Genomic DNA, 26,042 nt, shown 5'->3' on the forward strand with positions numbered 1-26,042 from the left:
TCTTAGAATAAAACCAAAATCCTATAAATAAGTGAATAACTTTTAGTAATGGTTCCCCCACAGAGCAAGCAGGAACCGATCAGTCGACTGGAATTGTCATTCGTGAGCAATAAATTTTTAGAGCTAATAGTAAAAATTACTTTCAAAATCGTTGCGTCGGGGATTTTCTCCTGATTTATGGCACCCCCTGGAGGCCACGCGCCCTTAACATTTGCCTATATTGCCAGCTACACTGTATGCATGGCCGTTTGTGTATGTGTGAGTGATTTGATTTCAGCTAGACCCCTAGCTGGTTGAAAGGCCTCACAGCGATGTGCAATTGGCTTGTGAAGGGGAGCTGAAAATACTCCCCGGTGAGAGGTGGGGTTGAGCCGGCCGAGGAGCGGTGGGGGTTGAAAGAGCAGGGACAGCTTCTGCGATCCAATCGGCCAAAAAAAAAAAGTGTGGTTGTGAGGCTGGAATACAAGACGAACTCCTGCCGTGCCGCATTTTGTAACTCTCCATGAAACTATGTGGGGAGATCCTGCGCCTTTCTGTGTCGACAGTCGCTGCGGGCGCCACGCGAACATCTCACACCGCCCTCTCACAGGCATATAACATATACAAAAAACTCCAGATTTCTTAATATAGAGAAGTCAGCTGTCGACAGTGTACAAAGTAGCTGTCAAGTAAAAAAAAAAAAAAAACATAACTTGTTTGTATTCATCTAGTGAGGAAATAAAGCGGTCGTGGCCTTGTGAACAAGCTTCCAGCCTTCCAAGCTAATAATGGCAAACGTGTGGAAACCCAAAGGATTAAAAAGACAACCTAATGGGGGGTTAAATATTTAGCCCTTTGGACTATTATTGTACAAATGGCCCTCACAAAGTGTTTTGTTGTTTTAAATGGAAGAAATTATGAGGATCTTGTGGTGCTCTTTCAAATAGACTATTATTATTTGAGGTCTACTGAGTTTTCACTCTAATGCACGTATCCATACTATTGGTTTTAGAAGGGGTTAGTATCAGTTGTTGTTAATTAATTCTGTGCAGCCTATCCTGCTGGAGCAGATCCCAGCTGTGATTGGACGAGAGGCGGGGTTCACCCCGGACCAGGCGCCGGTCCATCACTGGCCGCGTACAGACAAACAACCATTCACTCCCTCATTCACACGTCTGGATGCTCAGGGTCTCCAATGAACATGCAGCATGTTTTTGGACTGTGGGAGGAAACAGGAGAACCTGAAAACACCATACAGCAAGGTCGGAACTCAACCAGGGATCTTCTTGCTGCAGAAGCGCTAAACACTGCACCCCTGTGCTGCCCTTGCTGCTTATTATCATCATTTATTATCTATTTGTTTGCATTTTTGCAAACCATCATGTGGTTGACTTTATTCCATTGCGTATGAATTAAAACTACTGGATTGCTAGATGGACTAACCATATCTGTATCTGCTCTTTAGGAGGGTTAATGTGCTACATACAGCACCGTTGGACATTGCGTCATACATCCTCTGTGTTAAGCTTGCATGATACGATACGCGTACGTGTTGTGTGACATGGATCACTAATGGTTCAACGGTTTCACGCAAATGTATCAGAATCAAAGCAACCAACAGTCCATCACTAAATCTGTCACCGGCATTCCTTAATGCTATCAAGGCGGCCTCTGCCTGGATCACGTTCTCAGTCACACTTTCATCGTCCGACTTTCTGTGAGTGGAGTAAGTTATGTATAGCGCACATGTGTCAAACTCAAGGCCCATGGGCCAAATATGGGCCACCACCTCACTTTATGTGGCCCACGAGAACCTCTTAAAGGGCCTGATTTTCCCACCATTTGCAGTGTATCCACATCAATGCCATTTTCAAAAAGTCTAATTGAGAAATACAAATGATCCCTGAGGAAAAGAAAATGTTGATGAAGATGGAAGACTGTTTCAAGAAAGATGGGCAGGTAAATACTTTTGTGCTTCAAGGAGGAAAAAGAGGTATGTCTTTTGTCCTATGAGACAGCATCTGTTGACAAAGAGTACAATCCACGTCAGCATTTTGACACCAAACACGGAGCAAAGAATGCCAAAGTTAGCCTTCCTAAAAAACAACAAGTTGTCAAAGAATTAAAAGTCAAACTACAATGGAGGCAGAATGTGTTCACCAAAGCTGGGTCCAAAAACACTGCAGCAGTGAAAGCTAGCTCTATTGCGGCTGAAGAAATCGCCCGAGCTTCAAAACCTTTTGTTTTTGTAAAATTCTACATCATTCATACATGTTGTTAGCAGCTCACAATTGTTGATTGTACTTATTCTGTTATTCTGCCCCTCTCAATTGTGACAAAAAGTTTTTGAACAAAGTTAATGTCATAACTAGTGTTGCATGATATTTTTCTTTATTTGCTTGGATAGTTTGTTCATTGATTGATGGAGTAATTTGGGTTTCTCAACCTGACAATACAAAAGGATTTATGTTGTACCAGAGCAACTAGTAAACATAATTTCTTTAGATCTATGCAAATGTATATGTAACATTTTGGATTTGAATGAGCGATAAATTCAGAGTTATTTAACATTACGGAGTAGTCATATTTATGTTACGTTACATTAGGTTACATTTAGGTACATTTATACTGTTATCGTTATATGCGGCTCTTTGAAGCCAACCACTATGCTGATGTGGCCCTTGGTGAAAATGAGTTTAAGGCTCATGATAAAGGGCTTTCCTTAACCTTAATGGTAGTTTCTTAAAATCTTCCCGGCTTCTCTCTCATCATCGGTGGACTCTTGAATCACAAGCGACAAACTTCTATAATCCTCTAAGGCCTCAGCATTCTTTTGTGCATTCAACTGAAGCTCATCTGCATCTCCAGTAGTGAGTTCTGATAGAATAGTGTCCCCCAACCCTTCGTAACCAGGTTGGGCCTGGAATTTCATCTCCAATAGTTCAGAGTTCTTTTCAAATCGGTTAAACAGGAGCCAGGGCCTACGGCTACCGTGGCAGCTACTCAAACCTCCGACTCATCCACTCGTGGTACTCACAGCATACTAGAAGGCGTTTGCCAACTGTCTTTGGATTACTTTGGGCCCTTCAACCAGAACAGGGTCATACAGCAGTGTGAGTCCAAATTTGCACCAAAATTAAATTGAGGGAAAGAAGAGGAAGAGAGGCTCTTCCGCATTCCTGCTCCCCTCTTTCATCACTGCAACTGCCAACAGCAGAGCACAGGAGGGCATCACTGAACCCACCACACAGGTGGCTCAACACTGTCAAATTACAAATATAATTTGCCCATCAATAATAACACTAGGTATAAATGAACAAATAATAATTGAAGACACAATTCCACAGAGCCAAATTGTGCAGAATGACACGGTGATTTGATTCTAGGGTGACGGCAGAGTAATATTTGACTTCCTGGAATTTGTCAAACCAAAATTCAATGTATCAACCTGCCGCTGTAGCATCACATACAAGCTGGTAGTAGACGCAGGAGCAAAGATCAGCGGATATGCATCTTCAAAGTACCAACGCCCCTTTTTGTCCGAATGGCCGAGAGCACTGCTGCGCCAGTGCTGTGTTAAGTGCTTCAGATGGATATCTTATGAATGGATGGAATCCAATCAGATATTGACTTTGTTGCCGACCTTGTCAAAACGGGCCACAGATATACAGTGTGCGTGCTTTGCTTTGCCGTTACTGTTCAGCCGCGCTCACTAACTTGATAAGATTTAATTGGTACAGATCCTGCAGACTTGGGTTGATTCATGGAGGAAGGAATCCTATAGCAGACATGCCAAGGAACCGCAGTGATCAGTCCGGAACCTAATGGACGCTGCTGAATTTCTTCTTCTTCTTCATTATAAAAGCTCATCATGGCAACTAGACAACCAGCCAGAGTGAAAGCAAAGGTGTACAAAACAGTGGTGAGACCAGCGATGCTGTATGGCCTACAAACAGTTACAATAACAAAAAGACAGGAAGTGGCAGAGATGAAGATGTTGAGGTTCTCTTTCGGAGTGATGAGGATAGATAGGATCAGGTATTCATCAGAGGTATGGCGCATATTAGGTGTTTTGGAGAGAAGGTCAGAGAAGCCAGACTGAGATGGTTGGGCCATGCACAGTGTCGGGATAGTGAATATATTGGTAGAAGGATGCTGGAATTGGAGGTCTAGAGGAAAACCAAAGAAAAGATTTATGGACGTAGGGAGAGAGGATATGAAGTTAGTTGGTATAAGAGAGGAGGATAAAGAGAATCGGGTTAGATGGAGGAGGTTGATTCGCTGTGGCGACCCCTGAAAGGAAAAGCCCAAAGGAAAAAAAAGTTGTAAGTCAAATGCGTAGATTGTGTAAAACAAACGGAAATCCGTTTTATCACATAGTTTGAGGCTCGGGCGGTAATCGCAGCGGTTTTATGAACTGTTGTGAACAACATAACAAGCTATCCTGAATATCACCTATGGGGATTAACAAAGTATTATCTTATCATTGCTACTTGGAACAACGCCCTGCCCCAGCAGCTAAGTACCAAAGAGCCCCAACAGTCCAGTAGAACTGAAGAGGACTCTGGGGTTGAGAGGTGAAATTGCCTACAAGGGAAAGTAAAATAGAGTCCAGTTGCCACGACAAGATTTGTGAAGGATTTACGGGACCTGGATGACTGAGGGCCTTCATGGACATCTTCTTTTCCTTTCCCTCATTCTCATCAGGGATCCCCACAGCCAATTGCCTGTCTCCATCTAACCCTCTCCCCTGCATCCTCTTCTCTCTCACCAATTAACTTGATGTTCCCTTTGACTCCATCCAACCTGAGCATCTTCTGACCCAGATCTCCACTTGCTCTCAATTTTGGTCTAACGCTACTTTCAAAACATCGAGCAAGTGCTGTCCCTCTGATTGACTCATTTCTGATAGAGCAATGTAATCCACAAATGGATACATCTGAAGGCTACATTCAGGAAACGGAAAAACCTAGGGTTGTAAGACTCACGGAGAGATCAGCAAAACCTGTGCAGGCGCCGTTGGCAGGGCAAGATCCTCCAATGACTGATGCGTGTGTCGCCTTTTATTGCCGAACCTTCGCTCGTGGCAGAAAAATCCTCCGAAACACGATGTTTTTATCGGGGCCACAGCAGCGGGGCTGATCCGTCACATACAACAGCCAGTGATGTTATAGCGATAAGCCGAAGGGGTACTAAAAGTGTCGTGGAAATAGACGTCCCAGTAAAAGCGAGCAGGAGATAAGTCAGGCATATATTTCACTTCGGAAAAAACAGCTATAATAACACACGTATGACTATGAGTCATCAGGATAAGTAAACTGTCAAATCATCACTTTGAAAATTTTCATCCTGCCATCTCCGATCACCGATTGTTCGAGAGCTCCGAACTTGAACCGTGCAGTTATTATGGAGGGAGGTCTGCATCCATCATAACAATGATGAGATGGGATGTCAGCAGCCAGGATCTTCTCCGCAAGCCAAGCATCCTGCAGCAGGATGCACTAGCACAGCATTGTTAGCCGCACAGTATTCCATGACGTCTGATTCAAGCCTGTTAGCCGAGAAACTGAAGAGCTACTTTCTAAAAAAAAACAATGAACACACTGTTGATGTGTTTCATGTCAAAGGCGTTGAGAAAGACGGTTCTTGGTGGATTCCAAACGGGGGGGCTTCCTGTGGGGAGACCCCTTTTCGCCCCACGTCTGCGTGAAGTTCGTCCTGGTTCTCCAGTCTCCAGATGTTAATTGGAGACGCTAAATGCCTTGAATGAGTCGTGAATGGTTGTAAATCTCTTTAATATGTGAATGAGAAGGTGAATGTGTGGATCTGTGATGCGACGTCTGAAAAACAGCCTGGAGAGGTTCCTGCACCACCGCTGTCCTCAAGGGTAGGATAACAGTATTGATATGAATGTCCAAAAGAATGAAAAACTCCAAAGGGTGCACATTAAAAGCATGAAAACGCACAAAGATTGTGCGCCATAAAAAGTTTTGTGCACTATTTTGTCCACTGACTTGCAGTATTTTTTCAGTAAATAAATGGAATTGCTGATTTGTGGTTGCTCCGCAATAATCGGGGCACAAACCAAGTGAGAAACGAAAATCTTCTCTGACGCAGTGCAGCGGGTGTCACAGCAGCACGTACGCGTTTGAACAGAAATTAAATTGATGTTTCACATCTTCACTAAACGATTAGCGAAATCTGTAGCATTCTCATACCATTGGAGTATTTGCACGGCGGCGGCGGAGTCAGATGGAGAATGTGTATTTAATCGGGTCCGTTGGGTCGGTCGGACTATAATTACCGAGCAACGATAGTTATTTACAGACTTAATGATAATTCGCATGCAGGTCGTGAAGCTGCGGCAGTCTCCGCCCGGTTTCCCACACAACACTTCTGTCCACTCTGAACTCGAGTGGAAGCTCTTTCCTTCATTCATTCATAACAGAGGCAAACAACAATTCATACGTGATCTAGTGACATGCAACCCACCATGTCACATAGAGACCGTTCAGGCTTTCATGAATCGTCAAAGACATCAACCAGTCACTCTCATTCACACCAAGTTTTCCGGGGTCTCCGACGAACCACTGCATGTTTTTGGACTGCGGGGAGAATTATAATCATTATGAAAACACAGTCTTTGGAAACTCTCTGACTATTTTTTCAGACTTTCAGGGAACAATAAAATAGTCAAAACTCATTGAAAAATGGATTTTAGTTCACGTGTATACATATGTCGTAATTTAGGTACAAATTAATTAACACTGTGCCTTAAACAATGATGTCGCTAATTTATGGATATTTTGGGGCTAACAAGCTTCATAGCGCCAAAACATTGAGCCTTGTCACATCGGATCAATGAAATGACCATGAAATTCTGAGGCTGTTCTATTCCGACACCGAAGAAGGCGACTAACGGTTTAAGTGCGCAGGAGGAAGACCAAGATGATGAAAATGGATGGATTAATGGACTTTTCCTTATGTTATTTATTGTTAATCTTTTTCATTAGCCATGTTACAGGCGCTAGAAAAACAGTATTTCCAGTACGTATTTGTCGATGTTATCGGTATGTATTTAATCAAAAGTAAAAAAAAATGTTTCTGTGTAAAGATCTCATGTTAAAACGTGGACACCTGCGGCTTCTAGACAAATGCAGCCTATATATGTACACATCTAATTATTTGTTTACTTTTGGCCAGTGAAAGTTATATTTAAGTGCGCACAATAGTCTGGAAATTATGAAATCTAAAAATGTTATACTATGTAAATAAGGATTTGCTGCTTGGTCTTTCTTCCTTTTGATTCAAGAGAGGTTGACTCCATCTGAAAACATTCTGACAAATAGTGGAGTGCAAAGAGAAGTGAAACGAAGCCTGACGTCCCATCACGAAAGCAACGTGATGCCGGCAGCAATCTGCAACTTCAGTCAGGACAGGCTAAGTTACTCAGAACAGCCTGAGGATGGAAACACACATGATTTTGTGACCTTTCTCATTTATAGTGCCTAATAAAGTCAGGGAAATCCAAATAAAATGGCATTGCATTGTAATGTTGCTCTGTGTGTGTGTGTGTGTGTGTGTGTGTGTGTGTGTGTGTGTGTGTGTGTGTGTGTGTGTGTGTGTGTGTGTGTGATTCCATAAATGTTTTTTTATTGCTGAGAATCAATATTATTGCACCGAATAACCTGATTTACATTTGGTGTTTCATCAAACCGTACTATGAGTTGAGATTTATTTCGATTTACTGTATAATGTGTTAACAGGGCTGGATTCTATCACACTAAATCTTTGGATAAATCATTTTTTACATCTATTTACATTAACAGGAAATATTTTCTCCGGGTGTGACTCTTATACTGAAAAAGAGAGCAAGAAGCAAATAGATAGATAGATAGATAGATAGATAGATAGATAGATAGATAGATAGATAGATAGATAGATAGATAGATAGATAGATAGATAGATAGATAGATAGATAGATAGATGGTGCTCTTCTCTGTGTGTGTGTGTGTGTGTGTGTGTGTGTATGTGTGTGTGTGTGTGTGTGTGTGTGTGTGTGTGTGTGTGTGTGTGTGTGTGAGATAAGGGATGAATGCATATATGTATACAGTGCATGTATGTATATTTACACACAGAATGACATAAATGGGTGACCAAGAATATGTGTGTGTCTGTGTGCATGTGTGTGTGTGTGTGTGTGTATGTATGTGTGTGTATGTACACACACACATGCAGAATGAGATAATGACGTTCCTGAGAACACCGACAATTTTGAAAGATCATCAGGAGGACCAGATGTGGCAGTGATGTTTGAAGGTGTGGTCTAGAGGCTCCAAGGCAGATTAAAAGCAGGGCAGGCGAGTCGTGAAGTCAATGTGAGTACGGTCGGCTGAAAGGACCCGCAGCCAGTAACACTGTTCAGGTCTCGTTCATAGCAAATCGGATAAACTGGCAGGACAGCGTTTCATTTGTTGTAGCTAATAGGATTACATCTGACACTTAAACTCTGGCTGATTGAAATAAATAAAAGCAAAGGAGCGCCGCGTTGTCATCATTGTGTTCCAATAAATGAATGCCACCGAGTCACAGGTTCCCCTGTGCAGGTTAAGCCTCACACGACAGATAGGTGTGATCATCACAGATATGATTTAAATAAAAAAGAAACGGACAACGTTATTTGATTTGCCGACACGTGATGGATCCTGACTTAGACCCACTTTGAGCTATTTTCTCGTTCCCAGCTCCGCGTGGCGCCGAATTATCCACCGAATGCAGTCCGACACCGGTTCATTTGCTTGTAATTGAAAGGGGGAAGCTCGCCTCGGGGCGTCTTTCGTTGTCACCCCCGCACAAAATTAATTTTAAGCACGAGGTAGGCGGAGAAGGACTTCTTCATGCCAGTCCGGACAACCGCCATCTACACAGTTGATTTTGGAATAATTTACCCCATTAAATACCCATTGTCTTGTTTTTTTCCAGCCTTTCCACAAAACCCTTTTTCTTCTTCAGCACCTTTTATTCTTTTCATTAGGATGTCCAATCTAAACCAGGCTGTCTCTCTCTGTCTTTGAATTATCTCTTCACAGTGGCAATTTTGAAGGGCAGATAGCAGATAGCCCGCCTTAATGTAACAGGCTGCTAATTAATGTGATTAATTAGCACTGCATTGAACCCCTGCAGTGACGGGTCAGACTGGCTGCTGAGATAAAAACGTTGGCCTCAAAGCAAAAATCAGAAATCCCATCGAGTGGATTTGTTGGATTTCTAGTTATTAAAAAAAGGCTGACACGCACAGAATAATCCACTCGGGGAATAAGGAAAATAAAGCAAGTGGGGTTATTTCATTAAGGCGCTTTAAAAAGATTCAGAAGTTACAGCAAGAAGGTCCCTGGTTTGATTCATACCTGGGTGAGAGAATGATTGTTTGAAAATCTCTAGGATTTGTGCACAAGAGGGTGATTGCATGTCTCTGTGCGGTGTGTGAATGAATGGATGAATGTCTCTCTGTGGATCCAGGTTGATCCCCGCCTCTCTCAATGTCGGCGAGGGCAGATTCAGCCCCCTTCCGACCCTATCTGCGGGACAAACACCACACAGAATTAATGATTGACCTGATATTCTGCTGAGATCTTGCTAGTTATTAGTGTAATGAGATATTGTTTGGTTTTTTTGCCTCTTTTCAACAACGACATGAGTATACATTTCAGCTTTCATCCCAGTGGCTTCTTCAGTTCCAATGACCTGTGGGGAGTTTCCAAATATAACTGCCAGGGTTGTGGGCGGGTCTAGATTATGGTGGCTTGTTATGTAGCTGGAACAGTCGATGGGCAGAAAGTAGGTCTAAGAGGGTTGTTATGCTAATGAGAGCGTCGTTTGTTGGGTCAGAAGAGCAATTTTTGTGGGATTACCTGGATTGGAATGTGAAAAGGTAAAGCTTTCAACAAGATTTCTCTTTGACCTGGATAACTGGGAACCTCCACAGACATACATTAATATACATGGGATGTCTTTGGCTTTGGGTTAATTTACATTGGGATAATAAAATTAGACGGATTGAGCCCCGACGATAATTCAGGGGAAGGGAGTCACATGTCTTCGTACAGTTGTACTTTTTCCAGCTTTTCGCTACATAGCCCTGGACCCGTGGGCACTCTGGTCCATCTCTGGCATCTCCTAATACCACTTTGTCTCTGCGGCCATAGCGAGTTCAGACGCTAGCGCGCTGCTATTGTAAGACGGCACGAGATTCCCATTACAGAGAGACCCGGCAAAATTCCAATGATTTGTTGTCTGGCTTTTTGGAGTGGCTCTTTAAGCAGCGTGAACAAGGATGGACAAGATATATGACGAGAGGGAAAAAAAAAACCTCACATGTGCAAACAATTTTCCAACAAAGAGCGACCAGAGGCTATATGAACTGTCTATTCAGTCGCTGGAGCGTGAACAAATGCCTTTCGCATTAAGTCGGGACCCCTGGGACCGAGATAGTGTGTCAATGTGCACGTGTGACTGGATAAAAGATGTGAGCGCGGCTGTGTGTTGTTATATAATTTGCGCATATGTGTGTGTGTGCATCTAACTGAGCAGTGATTTACCATGCAAATAAAAAGCAAGCACCTTATTATAAAACATTATGGATCCCTCTAAATACGCAATTTAAATTCAGCCAACGCCATGTTTAGATTAGATGTATGCTCCGGGCAAATAATCCTCGGCTTTGACTGGCTGGATCCATGCTTGCAATCTGAAGGTGGGGTTGGCAAGGTAACCAAGGGGTGGGGAGGTGGCATTGTCTCACATACTCAGAGGAAAGAAAACGACTTTCCCTCCAGCCACAAATAACCAAGTGAGAGCTAGCAAAGTACAAATGTACTTCGGATAGCAGGTAAGTCGTACTTTAGTCAAGTATTTATTTTCAGGCATAGAGTTTCTGGTTATCTTGATACATTTCAACTCTGAACTATTTTCAGAACAATTGTGCGTTTCCAGTTTTAATGCACTTGAGACAAAACATTGAGTTCAATGACAGCAGGTCTGACAGCCCCCTGATGAAAGAGAACTCTAGTCAGCTAGCTTTCAGTTTACTTTGGGATGCATTGTGATCGATATGAAATAAAGCACGACTGAAAGTACATCTCGCAGAGAACGGTGTTTTGCCTGTGAAACGTTTTATCATTTGAAAAATATCTTATTGTTTCAAACCAAGGTTGTGTTGCCTGACATGTATTGCTTCGAACAAAGCAGCTGTTGAAGCCGTAGCTACACAGACACCAACACATCACAGGTTTAGGGCTCTTTGATAATGGGAATGCAGATGTACCTGTACATTCAGTCTCAAGTCACTGCCCGCATACATCCGTTGTGTACTTTCTGTCAATGTTGCTGTCAAGCAAGATATCCAGTAAAGGGCAGTGCAGAGCTTGGAGTTCTCTTTAGACGGTGGCAGTCTGCGCGGTCATTAAATACAAGGTGGCATGTGAACAAATTCTTCTTCCTGGTTATACCAATGCCATGTTGACTTCTTCTTCTCTGTTCCCCTTGCTGGTCGAATTGAGCATATCATGCAACAGTACCCCCAAAAACTTCTGGTGCTACTGCTCCATTTGCTGCATTTGCTTAAGTATACGTACAGAAATATGGATAAAATAAACACCTACGGGTGGACAGACGGCTCCGTCCAAAGTCGTATGCAGCATTTAACGCTGAGCACAAACGAGTCCTTACATGGCTTCTAGCATCTGCTGTCCCAATATACCAATATGGTGACTTCATCAGTGTAACGTTCCTTCCCGTTCCTGTAATCTGGTGCTGCAGGTGCGTCTGTAGTGCTGTCATTTACCCCCTTATTTTTGTGTCTAAATTTCCTGAAAAGTTCACATCTGCTGTGTCCATGAAACCCAATGCTAATGGTATGAGCTTTAAAAAAATAAAAAACTCACATATTTCTACCCAGGAGGCCTTTAAAACCAGGAAGTGTCTGGACTTACCCACAGTTCCCCAGTGGGTGGTAAAGGGTGGGGCAGGGGTTCGAACTGTCAGTGCCCCTTTTGCTGCTCATTTATCACTTTAGCTACCGTGGGACAGATCGCCTGGGATCAGCGACACACATATGCAAGCGCTAACGCTGCCGGAGCCGAGAGCCGGTGCCATTGTATACAGCTGCACTGTGTCGTCTGACCGTGAAAGCATCAAGTCAGATGAAGTGGAGAAACTCTTAATGTTCACGGTCCTTTTGGTTTTGACTTGTTCATTCGTTCATTCACTGGTTCATTCACTATCTATACCGTTTTTATCTGCACTCAGGGTCTAGGATGGGCGGTAGCCTATCTCAGCTGTCATTGGGCCAGAGGTTGGGTACACTGCCACATTATGTACAGACATCCAACCATTCACCATCTTAGCAATGTTGTATCCCTAATGAACCTACTGCGTGTTTTTGGACATGGAACCTGAAACCAGGAACTCGAAAGAGACCAACGTAGGCAAGGGGAGAATGCGCAAACTCCACACAGAAAGGAATCTAGCTTGGAGACTTCTTGCAGTGAAGCTGAATCACACACAACCGCACCAGCGTGCCTTCAGCTAGATTTACCATAGATGGTATTTCCATTTAACAGGTATCACACCAGCTTCAGATTTTCCTGCCGCTTCCCTGCATGTTCTTTGTTTGAAAAAAGAGACATCATTTATTTGACGCCTGTTCGCTGCTTCTTGCATTTGGGTCTTCCAAGTTTTCTTGTCAACGTCAATGTCAATACCGGGTGTTTCATGTGACCCGGGGCAATTCAGGATTGAAAAGATTGTTTTACACATGGAGATTTTCATTACTCAAACATCTGAAGCACATCTAAAGGAGTGCTCGTCTCTATGTTAGCCAGCTCCTACAATTTACGCAATGCGCTCCAATACCTGGCAGATCTGTCATTGTTCAACCCACTTAAAATTCAAGAGTTATAGTTTTAATAAGAGGTCCTCTTAAACTACTCCGCATTGAGGGTCCAAGTTCAAGGGGTTTGTTTAAACAACCGGCAAGAGTACAAGTATTGTGCCAATTTGGTCAATACACTCAGAAAATGTGTAACATAAGTCTGGCGAGTTTTTTTTCAATGACTGAAGATTTTTCGTCAGCGATGACAAAACATCACACCGGGCATGACTAAGGCAATTTTTTCTGCAATTCACCTTTGCCACAATATAAACTTTCCTTCACACACAGATGTAATTAGAAATGATCACAAACGCACACACCGGTTTATCCCAAGTGAACTACAGAGGTACAATTAGAGGAAACACAAAGATTAAAGGCTACTATTGCACTAGCCTAAAAGCTAGCTTAAAGCATATCCATTCAATGTATTACTTACAGATGAATATTCCATCCACAAAGAAATATACAAAATGTGTTTTAGCTCAGTCATGACAGGGCAGGATTCTGATTCTGTGCTTTTTTTTTTTTTTTTTGCTTCTAGCCTGGCTCAATTGAAAAAAAAAATCCCAGTCTCCGTAATAAAGCCTGGCAGGCTAACGTGCCACTGAGCTGCTATTTTGGGTTGCTATTGACCCAGAGAGTTTCAAGGGGGTTCTCAACGACAGCCAGGGGCACCATCCAGAGTGATGTGCTCTGCTTCATTGATTCAACCCCAACCCAATGAGATGTCACCATGAATGTGCCTGATATAGAATCTTATCTTAATCACCTGTTTCATTTATTAGCATTTATTAACCGAGTAACCCTTTAGGTAGCCCTATGCAGGTTTTTCTTTTGGTAAATTTCAGACTCAGCTCGCTGCTGCTCTGCCTAAATGTAACTCCTGTTGACGCAAGTGTTCATAATCTGATGCTCACAGTGAATTACAAGCTTGATCAATCAAAGTTGCATTTTTAGTCTTCATTTGCTGAACAACAGTGTTGCAAACATTCAAAAACTTCCCATTATATGTGTGTGTTGATGAGAGATACGACAACCATTGTGGCTTGCAACAAGTCATACATGAGGAGGCATTACATGTAGTGAAGGTGCGCTTCCTTTGGCGGGTACCTGGCCCCATTGTTTGATCAGGCCAGAACTGAAAATGTGAAGCCACGAGAGTAGCACCGATAGCACAAAATGATATGGCCATGTGGGACTGCCTTGTGGACATCCAAGAAGCTTCAGAGAAGACATGCATTTCACAAATGTCGCCCCTGACGACGCCCATGATCGTAAGAAGTGGAGATAGGTGTGCAGAAAAGCTAACTCTGCAGCCACATGGGACAAACACTAGGAAAATGATGACGATGATGCTAATGAGAGACGCTACCAGACCGTAACATTGCCAGAGAACCTGAAAGACAATTCATCAGCATTCATATCAGCACCTCCAGAAGTAATGGAGTTGTACATGTTGCTAAAGTGCATTGATTCCTATTTACTTATTTGTTTGAGCACAGGATTGGAAGCGTCCATTTAATGGTTCAGACATTGCCATCATAATCATGTTGAGCATGTGTGTGTGAGTGTGTGTGTGTGGGGGGGGGGTGGCTTCATATGTTATCCATGACATCCATGATGAATATGTTGCTTGGCTGCCGGGATCCATCAAAATATATGTGCCACCGATGACTTTATCGAGGGATATACTTTGATCTAAATAAAAAGGCTAATTAAATTTAGCTAAGAGAGCATCAGAAACTGCACCAATTATGTAGAGTGTAATGAGTTGATGATTCCTGCAATTTAACACTTGGCAGGGCTGGACCAGCTCACAAAGTGTGAGACTGTCCACATCTGGACAATTGGATCGGACAAATTACGACGGGGGGTCGTCAGAGTGCTCTGCGTGAGAGCGTATGCAATCAGCACAACAAAAAAGAGAGGGATTTGTTTACTCCAATTAATTCTTTCGTTCCATGAAAATGTGATTTTCCTATGCCTGCAAGTAACCGTGCAAAAATATAGCGCCGTATCTTGGTCACAATGGAGAACAGAGAAAGCGAAGGAGGACGACCGGAGCGCCGAGTTCCCGGGGCTAACCAGCCAATAACAGCCAGCCGGTTCAGTGGACGTTCTATTCATCCAGAAGGCTGCTCCTATATTTTAATGCTTCCAGGGTTTGACTCGGATTACTTTGAAATGCAGTCAAGCTGTTGAATAAAAATTATATGGCATTTTTATTGCAATTGGTAAGGTAATCCACTGGAGGAAAAAAAAAAATAGAAATATTAATTTCACATGCACAGTGGTGGGATCAAATATGTTATCTCGCACAAATAACTGAATAAAGCAACAAAGATTTAAACTGGATTACATATAATCCATTACTACTCGTCCCTTCCCATAAAGCTCTCCGTGCTAAACACGATTATTTTTAAATTTCTTATGTGGATTGTCCCTTTGTATTTCCCAGCACCAGACTCCAGGAAGTGTTGCAACTGGGCTGTGATGGGTTACGACGGGTCACAATGATTGACGGGGACCGAAAGGAACAGACGCTCCTCCTTTCATTCAGAATCTAGATTTATTCACCTTCCTCAACAACTGGATGAATGAATGAATAATTAAATGAACAAATGGATGCATGAACAAACAAGGAAAGGAATGTACATACATATGAGGATATGAATGAATGAATGATCGAATGATCAAATAATTGAATGAATTAATAGATGAATTAATGAATTCATCAGCAATTGAATGAGAGAACAGATGCATGAACAAACGTTCATACGTATGAATGAATGGTTGAATAACTGAATGAATAAATGTATGAATGAATGAACTAATAATTGTATGAACAAACAGATGCATGAACAAACGAAGGAGCGAACATACGTCCGAACAAATGAAAGAATGCATGAATGAACAGCTGCTCGGTTTGCAATAAAACATTCATATGAAAGTCTGGTAGGAGTCGAAACCGAAACAAAAACCAGCTTCTTCCATGATCGCCAATTCCACAGAGCTCCCAAACCCCAATGACACAGTCCACAATGTCTCGTCAATATGAAACAAGGGTTCACAGCAGACAGACTTTGACATAATCAAATATCGTCCCATATTATGCGCCGCCTGCTTTGTGACAGGAGAGGATTTAATTATTCCGCGTTACTTGCTTTCGGCGCTCCGCATGAGCAGCTGTATCACATCTCCAGTGCCTCCACCGGTACTCTGTCAGGTCAGTATTGTCTCATTTGAATTTGCGTCGTTTAATTTAATGCCAAGGATGTTACTGTCCGTTTTGTAAAAAAAAATGAAAATAAAAGAAATCCGGTAATTCTGCTCTAGCAAATTAAATTTTTACATTACATTTAGTCCCCACCAGGTTTATCACTGCCATGATTGATTCTGGCATTGTACAGCATTATGCTGAGAAGAAATAACAACCATTTATCCAATTTAAATCCCAAAAAAGTTGCATATTAGCATTTGTTTTTGTTTTTTCGGTTTTCAGCCAATAAGGATGGGAGACTGTCCAAATCCTGAAATAAATTAATAGCATCAATTTCACACTATTACAAGAAATTAAAAGTGTGTCACTTGTTTTAGGTCTAGAGATTACTTTCTTTGAAACAGTTTATTTGTCTTGCAACTGTGAATTAAGATTTACTATTTTGCTATTTGAAACAGTTAAAGAATGATAAACAAATGATTCAAAACATGCTGCACAGCTAGGTCTGCGTGGCACAAAAATGGTCTTATAAGGAAAAAAAGGTGTGGAGCTCCACATCCACGCCGCCTTTCCTTGAAAATCTACATGCATTTGTTGTGAATCACACACACACACACACATATACACACACACACTTCTGCAGCTATCTCTGCTGTTCAAGGACACCTCAGGAGGATGCCTGGGGGAAAGCTCTTTTATGCTCTAAGCCATCAATTGGCCAATCAAGGCATGCCAAAGTAAAGTGGCCGCCGAGGCGAAGGGGGTGCACACAAGAGCTGTTGCCAGTAACAGCACTTTTACTACCGGGGAAGATGAACAATTCATAATCTTATGAAAACACATCGCTGCCAAATAAGAGGCGACCTGAGAAGAGCGCACTGCGAGCGCGGCCCAGCCCTTGTTCAGTTGTTGGCATTGCCGGCCCCGGTCGCGGGTTTCTCTTCAACCAAACACGCAGTCAGGCCTGACTGGAGGCTGAGGGTGTGAATTCTTGTCAGCCACATATGCATTTGTCGGCCCCGTGATCAACACACACACACACATACACCCTTCCAGTGGCAGCTGGAACTGACGACAAGCTGCATAGAAAGACCATATAACTGTGCTGGATGCCTGGTCAAAGCAAAAACATAATAATGCTTTTAATTAAAAATAAATCAATGGATGTTATTATTAATTGTTAATGTTGAGATAGAAATTGGTCATACTTTTTTGCAAGTACATAGATTTGCCTATCTATGATTTGCCTATTTGTACATAGATTTAATGATCCATTAAATTTAATGGATCATTAGAAAAAAAAAATATCAGTTGATATAGCAATTGGTCATACTTTTTACATACATATATATATATATAGATATATATATATAAGATTTATGGATGTAGTGAGAGAGGATATGCAGGTAGTTGGTGTGAGAGAGGAGAATACAGAGAATAGGGTTAGGGTTACATGGAGAAAGCTGATTCGCTGATTCGGCAACTCCTGAAAGGAAAAGCAGAGAGAAGAAGAATACGTATATATATATATATATGTATATATACGTATAAACAGTGGCAGCAGGTGCATTTTACACCTAGGCCTTCAGTAGTTCTCCAAATCAATCCGCCCCCCATTCTTGCTTGATCAGTTCCTGACCATTATGACGTTTTTCCCTAAATGAAATCTGAACACACCGGGACAAACAAGCTCGGTCCCGTGGCGGGAGCCATAAAAATGGACAGTAGCCACAATAAATGCCTTACAGCAACCAGCTGTGACACATAAAAAGCACCAGTAATAACCTTATAAACTTGCAGGATTATTTAGGAAAATAGCATTTTACCCACCAAAACTTCAGATCATTTGTAGACAAAATCCATCCTCCTTTACTTCCTCAAAAAGAGTTCAATCATTCTGCCGTGCAATTATCCCTGCGCTTCAGCTCCAAGCACTCCCAGCAAAACAATTTGCAGTGTACCTCGGAGCCTATGAGCCAGGGGTACCCGTCGTAGTTCGTGGCTTGAAAATGTCGGACAAATCCTTTTCCTGGTTGTGACAAGTTCACTAGCTTAGGAGTTGCCTGACCTTTCTTTATAATGTCCAGCTTTTCTTCAAAAAGAAAATCGCTTTAACAATACATTAGTAACTAAATCAGTTTCTTCTCTTCCTGCAGCCATTGTGGGTTGACAATACCAATATTTAACAAGTACAACTATATTTCTGTTCGCAGCTGGCTAGTAGGGTTTTCCTCGCTAATACACTTGTCCACTTTCTGACTATGCAATCAGAGGGCGTAAATACGCTGACATTGCTGTAGCCTGCAAGAGGGCTTTGATGTTGCCAACTCAAAATCTGATTGGTTGAAACAACAGCATCATCAACACTTATTTTTTGCGTGTAGGGCTTGCAGAATTGATTGTGCAGCGTCCCCCCCCCCCGTCCCCCCCAAGCAGACTCCTTTAACTTCGAACCTGCCTGGCAACGAATGATGGCTGAAATGTGATTGGTTGAATACTTTAATATGAAAATGCATGTCTGGAAGCCGCACAACCAGGAGAAAAAAATGAAAGGAAGTGAACAGACCATTTGGAATTACTTAATAAGTATTCATGGACAAAATCTAATTAACATTTGTGATTCAGATATTTATTAAGGCCAGCAGAGAAGGCCTTGCAGGCCCTGACGGCCCACTATACTTATATATATCATATATATATGTATACATAATATATACACACACACAGTGTATACAAATGTATACAGTGTGGGTACAAATGGGAAGAACTGTGTTCAATCTGAAGACAGATTGCCAACGACTTCACATTATTGAAAATGAAATTCAAAAAACTTTATTTTTCCCCTGGGGGCAATTGTGAAACAATCTATTTACTTCTTCGTGCCGTGTCAGCTTCCCAAAAAATTATCTTTAATATCAAGGATACAAACAACACTTTACACTCATATATTTACATTTATTTTTCCTTTTCTCACCTTCCCTCACTGTGATCAGAGAGGTGGAGTAGATACGAGTTTTTGGTTGGAGACCCATTGTCATAAAATGTTATAACACCCTTGCAGCTATGATGATTGTATCACCTCAGGTATCTGTCGTCGCTGCTGTTCTTCTTGCCTGAACCCTCAGACCTCCAGTTTTCTGTCTTGTGTTCCCTCTCTCCCTCTGGCCCGGCTGGTCGAGGCAAAAGGCCGCCCAACATTGAGCTTGCATCTGTCTGACAAAAGGCAGGGTTTCCTCTGTGCCCTAGCCAAGTTGGGAACATTTGGGGTCAATACTTTAAAGGTGTGGTCCAAACCTGCTCCACATGTGAGGTGTCATGACATAACTGTGTCGCAATTTGTCGCCGTATAAATCTCCCAGTGTCACCAGCGGCGAGCGTTCAGGACTCGGGAGGAAATTGAAATCATGAAACAAGGGGATTCATTTTACCCCCCTATCAATCTGGCCTCCGCTCATAAATGTCTGCCTTAAGGAAATTGAGCGGCAGCGTTCGGCTGTGTTTATGAAGCCGGGGACAGAACCAGGTCCTGGAAGACATTCCTACGTCTCCGAGCCAAGCTGATTGGAAATTCAAGGCTCCCGCTGTCTGGCCGACCAGCTTTATGAGGGGAGAATGGAGACGTGATGTTAATCACGAAAGCTGCCTTTCTGTTGTGACAGTTTTCAGCTCCTTCATTACTCGAAATAACTAATGTCTTGACTTAAATTTATGAGCTATGTTCGGTTCCCATATTAAATCTCGCTCCGACTTTTCGGTTCGGTGTTTAACTTTGTGTTTTGTTTTTTTTTTTGTCTTCCGGCGCCCGTGTAACACATTACACCCAACCACTTGGAATCATTGCTGGATAAAGCAGGCAAAACCCTTATAATAACATTTTTTTATAATTTAGTTCTACTTTGTTTAAAGTACCTAATCTCACTTTTACTCACTGATTTAATGTTATCCCCATAAGAAATAACACACTGGACATTTTTGTTTCTTTCACTCATTCACTGTTTGCACTGAGAGGCAAGGTTCACCCTCTCATTCACACCTTACGCTGAGACATGCATTTCAATCTCTCCTTCCCACGTCTGGGCACTTTGGTGTCTCCCCAGAACCTCCTGCAGGTTTGTGGACTATGAGAACCTGGAGGAACCCAATAATGAAAACATTTCTTGCTTATTTATCTGAATTGCTATCCGCTTGATTTGAAAGAAATTGCTTTAGTAACTTTAATTAGGGTCAACATAACAAATTTAGCACAATTGAAGAAACCAAACCACACCAAAATACCAGCAAACATTCCTAAATAGATGGCTTTTTTTTTAGTAAAAGCAGCATGGTGGATGGATGGATGGATGGATGGATGGATGGATGGATGGATGGATGGATGGATGGATGGATGGATGGATGGATGGATGGATGGATGGATGGATGGATGGATGGATGGATGGATGGATTAAGTAAACAAACTTGCATATGGGGTCGACTTCAGGGTTCAGTTTATAAAAGATATTAAGAAATGACCCTCAGAGCAGGATAAGCAGAAGAAGATGGATGGATGGATGAACTAATTGTGATACTTTGACATGTGGGTGAGAGCGTGAAGCAACTTTTCACCCTTAGCGCAGGATAAGCAACACGGATGAACGAATGATTTGATTGATAACGTGAGTGAGGACGAGTCTTCCGATCATCTGTAACGTGCAATGTTTCAGCTTTAAGTAAAAGCCACAAGTCCAGTTTCCACGTGTTAGGTGGAAACTACAATGGAAAAAATGATATATAATCTCTTGGGAGAAGGTCTTATTCAAATATTTGAAATGCTTGTCAGCTGAGCTGTCAGTCAAGGCCGACCATTAACACCATCTCCGAGGAGCAGTCTCTTCTTTCAGACATCGGAAACCTGTCATTCTGAGGTTCTCTCGTGCAAAATGTTTCGAATTGAACTTTAAAGCTCTTGAAGCTCCAAGTGTGAAAACCTAAAACTCTTTTTTTAAAGGGTCGTATGGGTACGGCAGCCCCTGAAACTTTCCATTACTGCTGCTGGAAAGTTACCAGTGGCGCCGCGACTGACAAATCCACCCCCCACACACACACTTTGTCGTGAAACCCTGGCAAATTGGGGGAAAATGAGTCTGGCTGCTCCTTTTTGCAGGCGTTTTATCGTGAATTTTAATTTTTTTTCAGAAGCAAACCCCCCTCGCAGTAGAAAACAGCGATGCGTTCCACTCACAGAGGCTCAGACAGCCAGCGATGTCCCCACCAGACACCGCCAGGAAACTCCCCTGGCGTCCGTCAGTATCCATCACAAAGGTAGCTCTTGTTCACAAGGAGGAGCTGCTTTCACTTGACCGGACCCGGACGATGACGACAACAGCAACAGCAACAGCAAGAGCAGCAACAACAACAACAATAACAACAACAACAGCAGCAGCAGCAAGGAAAAATAAATGTGAATAACAGGAAAACAGCCGTTTAATTGGGTCCGCCAGAGGTAAAAGCGCCATCATCGATTGCAAAACATCACAAACTCCGCTCTTCATAAGCCATGCTATTTCCGGCGTCCCGGTGGGACTGATATTTTTGAGCTCTCTCTCTCCCTCACTCTTTCTCTCACTGTCTCTCCTTTTCCACTTTTGGCGCCACGGTGCTGCTGCATCATGGCGTCGCGGAGCGCGCGTAAACAAGGCGCTGCAAAATTCATGGCTCGGAAAGAGGCATCAATATTTCACCGGCGGCGGGTTGGGGTGGGGTGGGGGGGTGGGGGTGACTAAATCAAGCAGGCGCTGACTCTTCATCTTCTTGCTGAGTTCTTCACCAGCGCCTTGTTGAACTCGTTGTGGCATCACCGTTGCAGGGAGTGGGAGTGGGAGTGGGAGTGGGAGTGGGAGGTGTGGTGGTGAACACAAAAGAAGCCAGAGTTTCTTTAAAAAGTAATTAAAAATAAGGGGAAAAGAAAGCCTCAGCGACTCCACTCTGGAAAATGAATACGCCGCGAGCCCCCTCACCCCCTTCGGCCGCTACCTGTCTGCCGCGACCTCTGACCTCACCAGACCCGCTGCCAAGACAAAAGACCCCAAACATGTACGCCTAAAGAAAAGGCACACGCCTCCTCCGTGCCAGAACAATAACTTGTTTCCTGGAGATGCTGATGAAGACAGGGGAGGTGACAAAGGAGGCGGGGGGTCAGAGGAGGGGGGGTCCGGAGGTGCGTAAAGCTGCGGGGTCTACTCACGCTGCTGTTCTCCCCCGTCCAGTGGACCATCGCCTGGTTGTGGGTCGCATCCCCTTTGAGCACGAAGGAGCTGCTGTGCAGAGACATCTGTTTCTCCCGGGACAGCGCTCTCCCGAAGCGGAGCGGGCTCCCCGCGCCCCCCGCCGGGAAGCCCGTGTCCCCTCCGCCGGGCTCCGGCGCGCGGTCCTCCGCGTCTCGGCGGCCGAGAGCCGGCGGCGCGGTCCAGGCCGACGCGGCGAGCAGGAGGACGCAGAGGTGCGCGGCAGCGGAGCGCGGATCCGCGGGGCGCAGAGGTGCCATGGCGAGAGCCCTTTGCCGGGGACTGATGGAGAGAGCCTGCCGGTGCTCGTGGAAGATAGATAGGTGCACACTGAGGGCTGAGAGAGGGAGAGAGAGAGAGGGAGGGAGGGAGGGAGAGAGGGAGGTAAGGATGGAGGGAAGGGAACCGGAGAGCGGAGGCAGACAGCGGGAACAACGTGGACTCGTTTCGGTGCCAAGCGGGAGACGCACGGCGGCGCAATGGTGCCATCTGCTGTCCGTGGCGGCTGCGCCCTCTCCCCCCCCGCAGACACCTCCTCAGACCTCCTCCTCCCCCCCAGACGCCCTCTTCCTCCGATGCCTCCCTCTCATCCTGCCCGAGAACCGCTGAGCAAGAGCTTTGTGACACCCAGAAGCTTTCTGGAGTTGAGGCGCCTACAAACAGTGTGTCCGTACATATGTGTGTGTTGAGGAACGTGCATTCATTCAATCATTAATGCTTTCCTGAGCCTATCCTAGCCATGACTGGGCAAGAGGCAGGGTTCAGCTGCCTGACCAGTCCGTCCCAATCATACATTTCCTCATTCACACATTTTATGGATACTTAAAGATCTCTTGCATGTTTGGGACTGTGGGAGTGCACGCACATCCGGGGAGAACGTGGAAAATCAAACCCGGGACTTTCTTGCTGTGGATGAGAAGCTGTAACCCCTGCGCCACCCAACACACAAAGTGTTGTTAGGAGCTCTGTAGAGCAAATCTAATCTGGCCTGCCTTGGTCTCAACACACACACTTTTTTCTCTTGCTTTTATGAAAAAGCTGTCATATGACAGTGTGCCTTTTGAAAGGCCCCGTTTATATCACTGAATTAAAAACACAGATGGTTTCAAGATAGTTTCCCCCTTTTGACAGGAGCCAACAAGAGTATCACATTTCACAGCGCTGGCACATTGGCAGAACCACCTTTGTGGACCAAAACGTTTGGAGATGCAATCTGGGGTACTTTACACATGCGACAACTAAACGTTCTCATCGCTGTTTTCATATCAAGGCGGGTTTGTAATGAGCAGGCAGCTCAGAAACCACTTCAAGAACACATTTCTTTCATTCATTCATTACACGGCTGTCGCCCAGCTGTCACTGTAGAGAGGTGGGGTTCACCCTGGACCAGTAGTTCACAACCTGTCAGACAAACCACTATTAACCCTCTAACTCACACGTGAGCAATGGAGGGTGTCCGATTAAATTTTGCATGTGTTTGGACTGCGGGAACCCAGAGAACCTGGAGGAACCTCATGCAGACACAGGAAGAACGCGGGGACTCCATACAGGCCTGTTGGAATAAAACCTGGGAAGTTCTTGGTGTGAGATGGAAGGACTAAGTAGTGCACCACCGCACCGTCCTTTATAATGAATTGAAAGTTAGAATGTGAAGCAACCAGAGTATGTCAGAAATTAACACAAGATTAGCAAGAAATGATGCGAAATGCAATGCACATTAAAATCAGCAGGACATTAAAAAAAAAAAGATAATTAATTACAAAAAATCTGCACGAACCCCCCCCCAAATAACACAAATACTTTTATGTTTAAAGGGGTTTTGACAGTAATGCATTAACTTTTATGTTTGCACGATTTCGGCAAATACAAACCGCATTACCTCGCCGCCTGCGACCAGCTGCTCAGCGGGTCAAAGTTCACATTTGATCCAACTAAAGTTATAGCTATCGCCGTATTTTCCTCGCGGGGGATTAACCCAGAACACATGTGCCAAGATTGTAAGGGTCAGGGTTTTCCTTTAAGTCAAATAAGAAGGATTATCTCTGTGTTGACATTAAACTGAAGCCTCAAATGCCGGCCTGTTGAAGATTATCGGTTCGCTCTATCATAACATTGAGGTGCAGCACGCAACGCGTGTTTTGCAACTCACTCATCAACGAGTCCTTATGTCCACGTAAACTCATAAGTCTGGAAAAACAGGATCAGGCATGAATAAAAATACAGTAATAAAATATTCACGGTTATTTAAAGAAAATGGCCTTCCTTGGAAGACAGGATTACCAGCCACATAACCCCCGGGGCCCCATAATCCCAGGTTCACTCTGTGCCGATAAGGTTGAAATAACGTGGATAATTACTTCCAAAATGAAAATGAAAAGATAAAAAGGCTTCAAGGCAGCTTCTTTGTTCCTCTCTGTTCCATGTCTTTGGATCGAATCATTGCGTAAAATTCCATTCTTATCTTTTTCATTCATTCATTCATGCATTAATTTGTTCATTCAACTGGCCTATAGATCGCAGGGCCACATGTAGAGACGTACAACCATTCACCCATTCGTCATATGGCCACTGTCCCTACCGCAGACCATCACGGCCTGTGCCAACCCAAGCCCAAAGGTTCCCCTGGGGGGAAGGCTACTTCCTGGAGCCGCATTCGAGCCGGACAGTTCTTAGAGTTCACTGAGCTTTTCCGTTCGAAAGCGGCTAAAGGCACGCACTGGTCACTGCGCTGATTTGGGGGGTCGATAAACCTGACACGTGGAACCGACATGTAGCCTGTCTTATCCTGCATGTCACATCGTTTTTTCTGGCTTCTTTTGTCTTCCAGTCCTCCCGTCTGGGTCCGTTGTATGCCTCATATTATTGCACGAAACGATATTTAAAAAAAAAAAAAAAATGACTTCACTTTGCGTTAACTGATTTAATTATACTGACAGATCAATGAATCCAATTAGCCCTATTTGGGTCAAAGGGAAAAGAATGGCCTTCTGTAAACGGCAAATATCTGACAGTCTGTTGTCCCCAGGTGACCTCCCATCCCGAGTTCTACCTCCTCCTTATTGTTTGAAGCCTGAGGCTCCAACCTTTATAGGAGCTCGCAATCACAGATCAGTGGGAGACGAACCTTGGACAGCGAGGCGAGTGGTGTGTGAGTAGGACGGCCGCTCAGCTGAGCTTGTTCTCCGTGAAACATTCGTGGATAATTGGATTTTATGAAGATTAATGAGCATTAGCTTTCATGACTCCGGGAGACGTTGGGCTCACCAGGCCCCTATAGCGGAAACTTGCGATACACAGCTGAGATTTCTAAGCTGGCTAATTTTATTCTTTCATTCACTCAGTCAAATGGAGCCCGAATTAGTGTTAGTCTGTATCGGCATCTAAGAGGGCCTCGGTGTCTGTACCGTAACTTTAGTGCCATTCCATTAACACTCTGCTTTGTCACTTTGTCATTACTTTAATTCTCCACATCATATTCAATCGTAGCCGAAAGCTGTCAATGCAGAAGCAGCACTAAAATACCATTAATAGCCCTAACATGAGCCCAGATTTCACAAATATACACATTACAACATATTAACGTTAGAGGTTTGTGCAGCTGCAAAACTGCACTACTTAATTTCCACATTTAAAAGGATCCCCAGTTACCAAG

General features: G+C 43.6%; 1 protein-coding gene across 5 annotated transcripts in view; it reads right to left on the minus strand.

Moving 5' to 3' along the window:
• The window catches only part of sorcs2 (sortilin-related VPS10 domain containing receptor 2), a 381,906-nt gene extending 359,253 nt beyond the window's left edge, over positions 1–22,653 (minus strand). For all 5 annotated transcript variants that reach the window (XM_086165424.1, XM_086165422.1, XM_086165423.1 and 2 more), the window contains exon 1: positions 22,351–22,653. In XM_086165424.1, the coding sequence (XP_086021550.1) occupies positions 22,351–22,650 (300 nt within the window). In that variant the 5' untranslated portion in view covers positions 22,651–22,653. The remainder of the gene's footprint in view (positions 1–22,350) is intronic.
• Positions 22,654–26,042: the final 3,389 nt, after the last annotated feature.

The sequence above is a fragment of the Fistularia commersonii genome, chromosome 19 (assembly GCF_037954325.1).
Source record: "Fistularia commersonii isolate RoL2024-O1a breed Wild chromosome 19, RoL_Fcom_v1.0, whole genome shotgun sequence".
In the NCBI taxonomy this organism is placed as follows: Eukaryota; Metazoa; Chordata; class Actinopteri; order Syngnathiformes; family Fistulariidae; genus Fistularia; species Fistularia commersonii.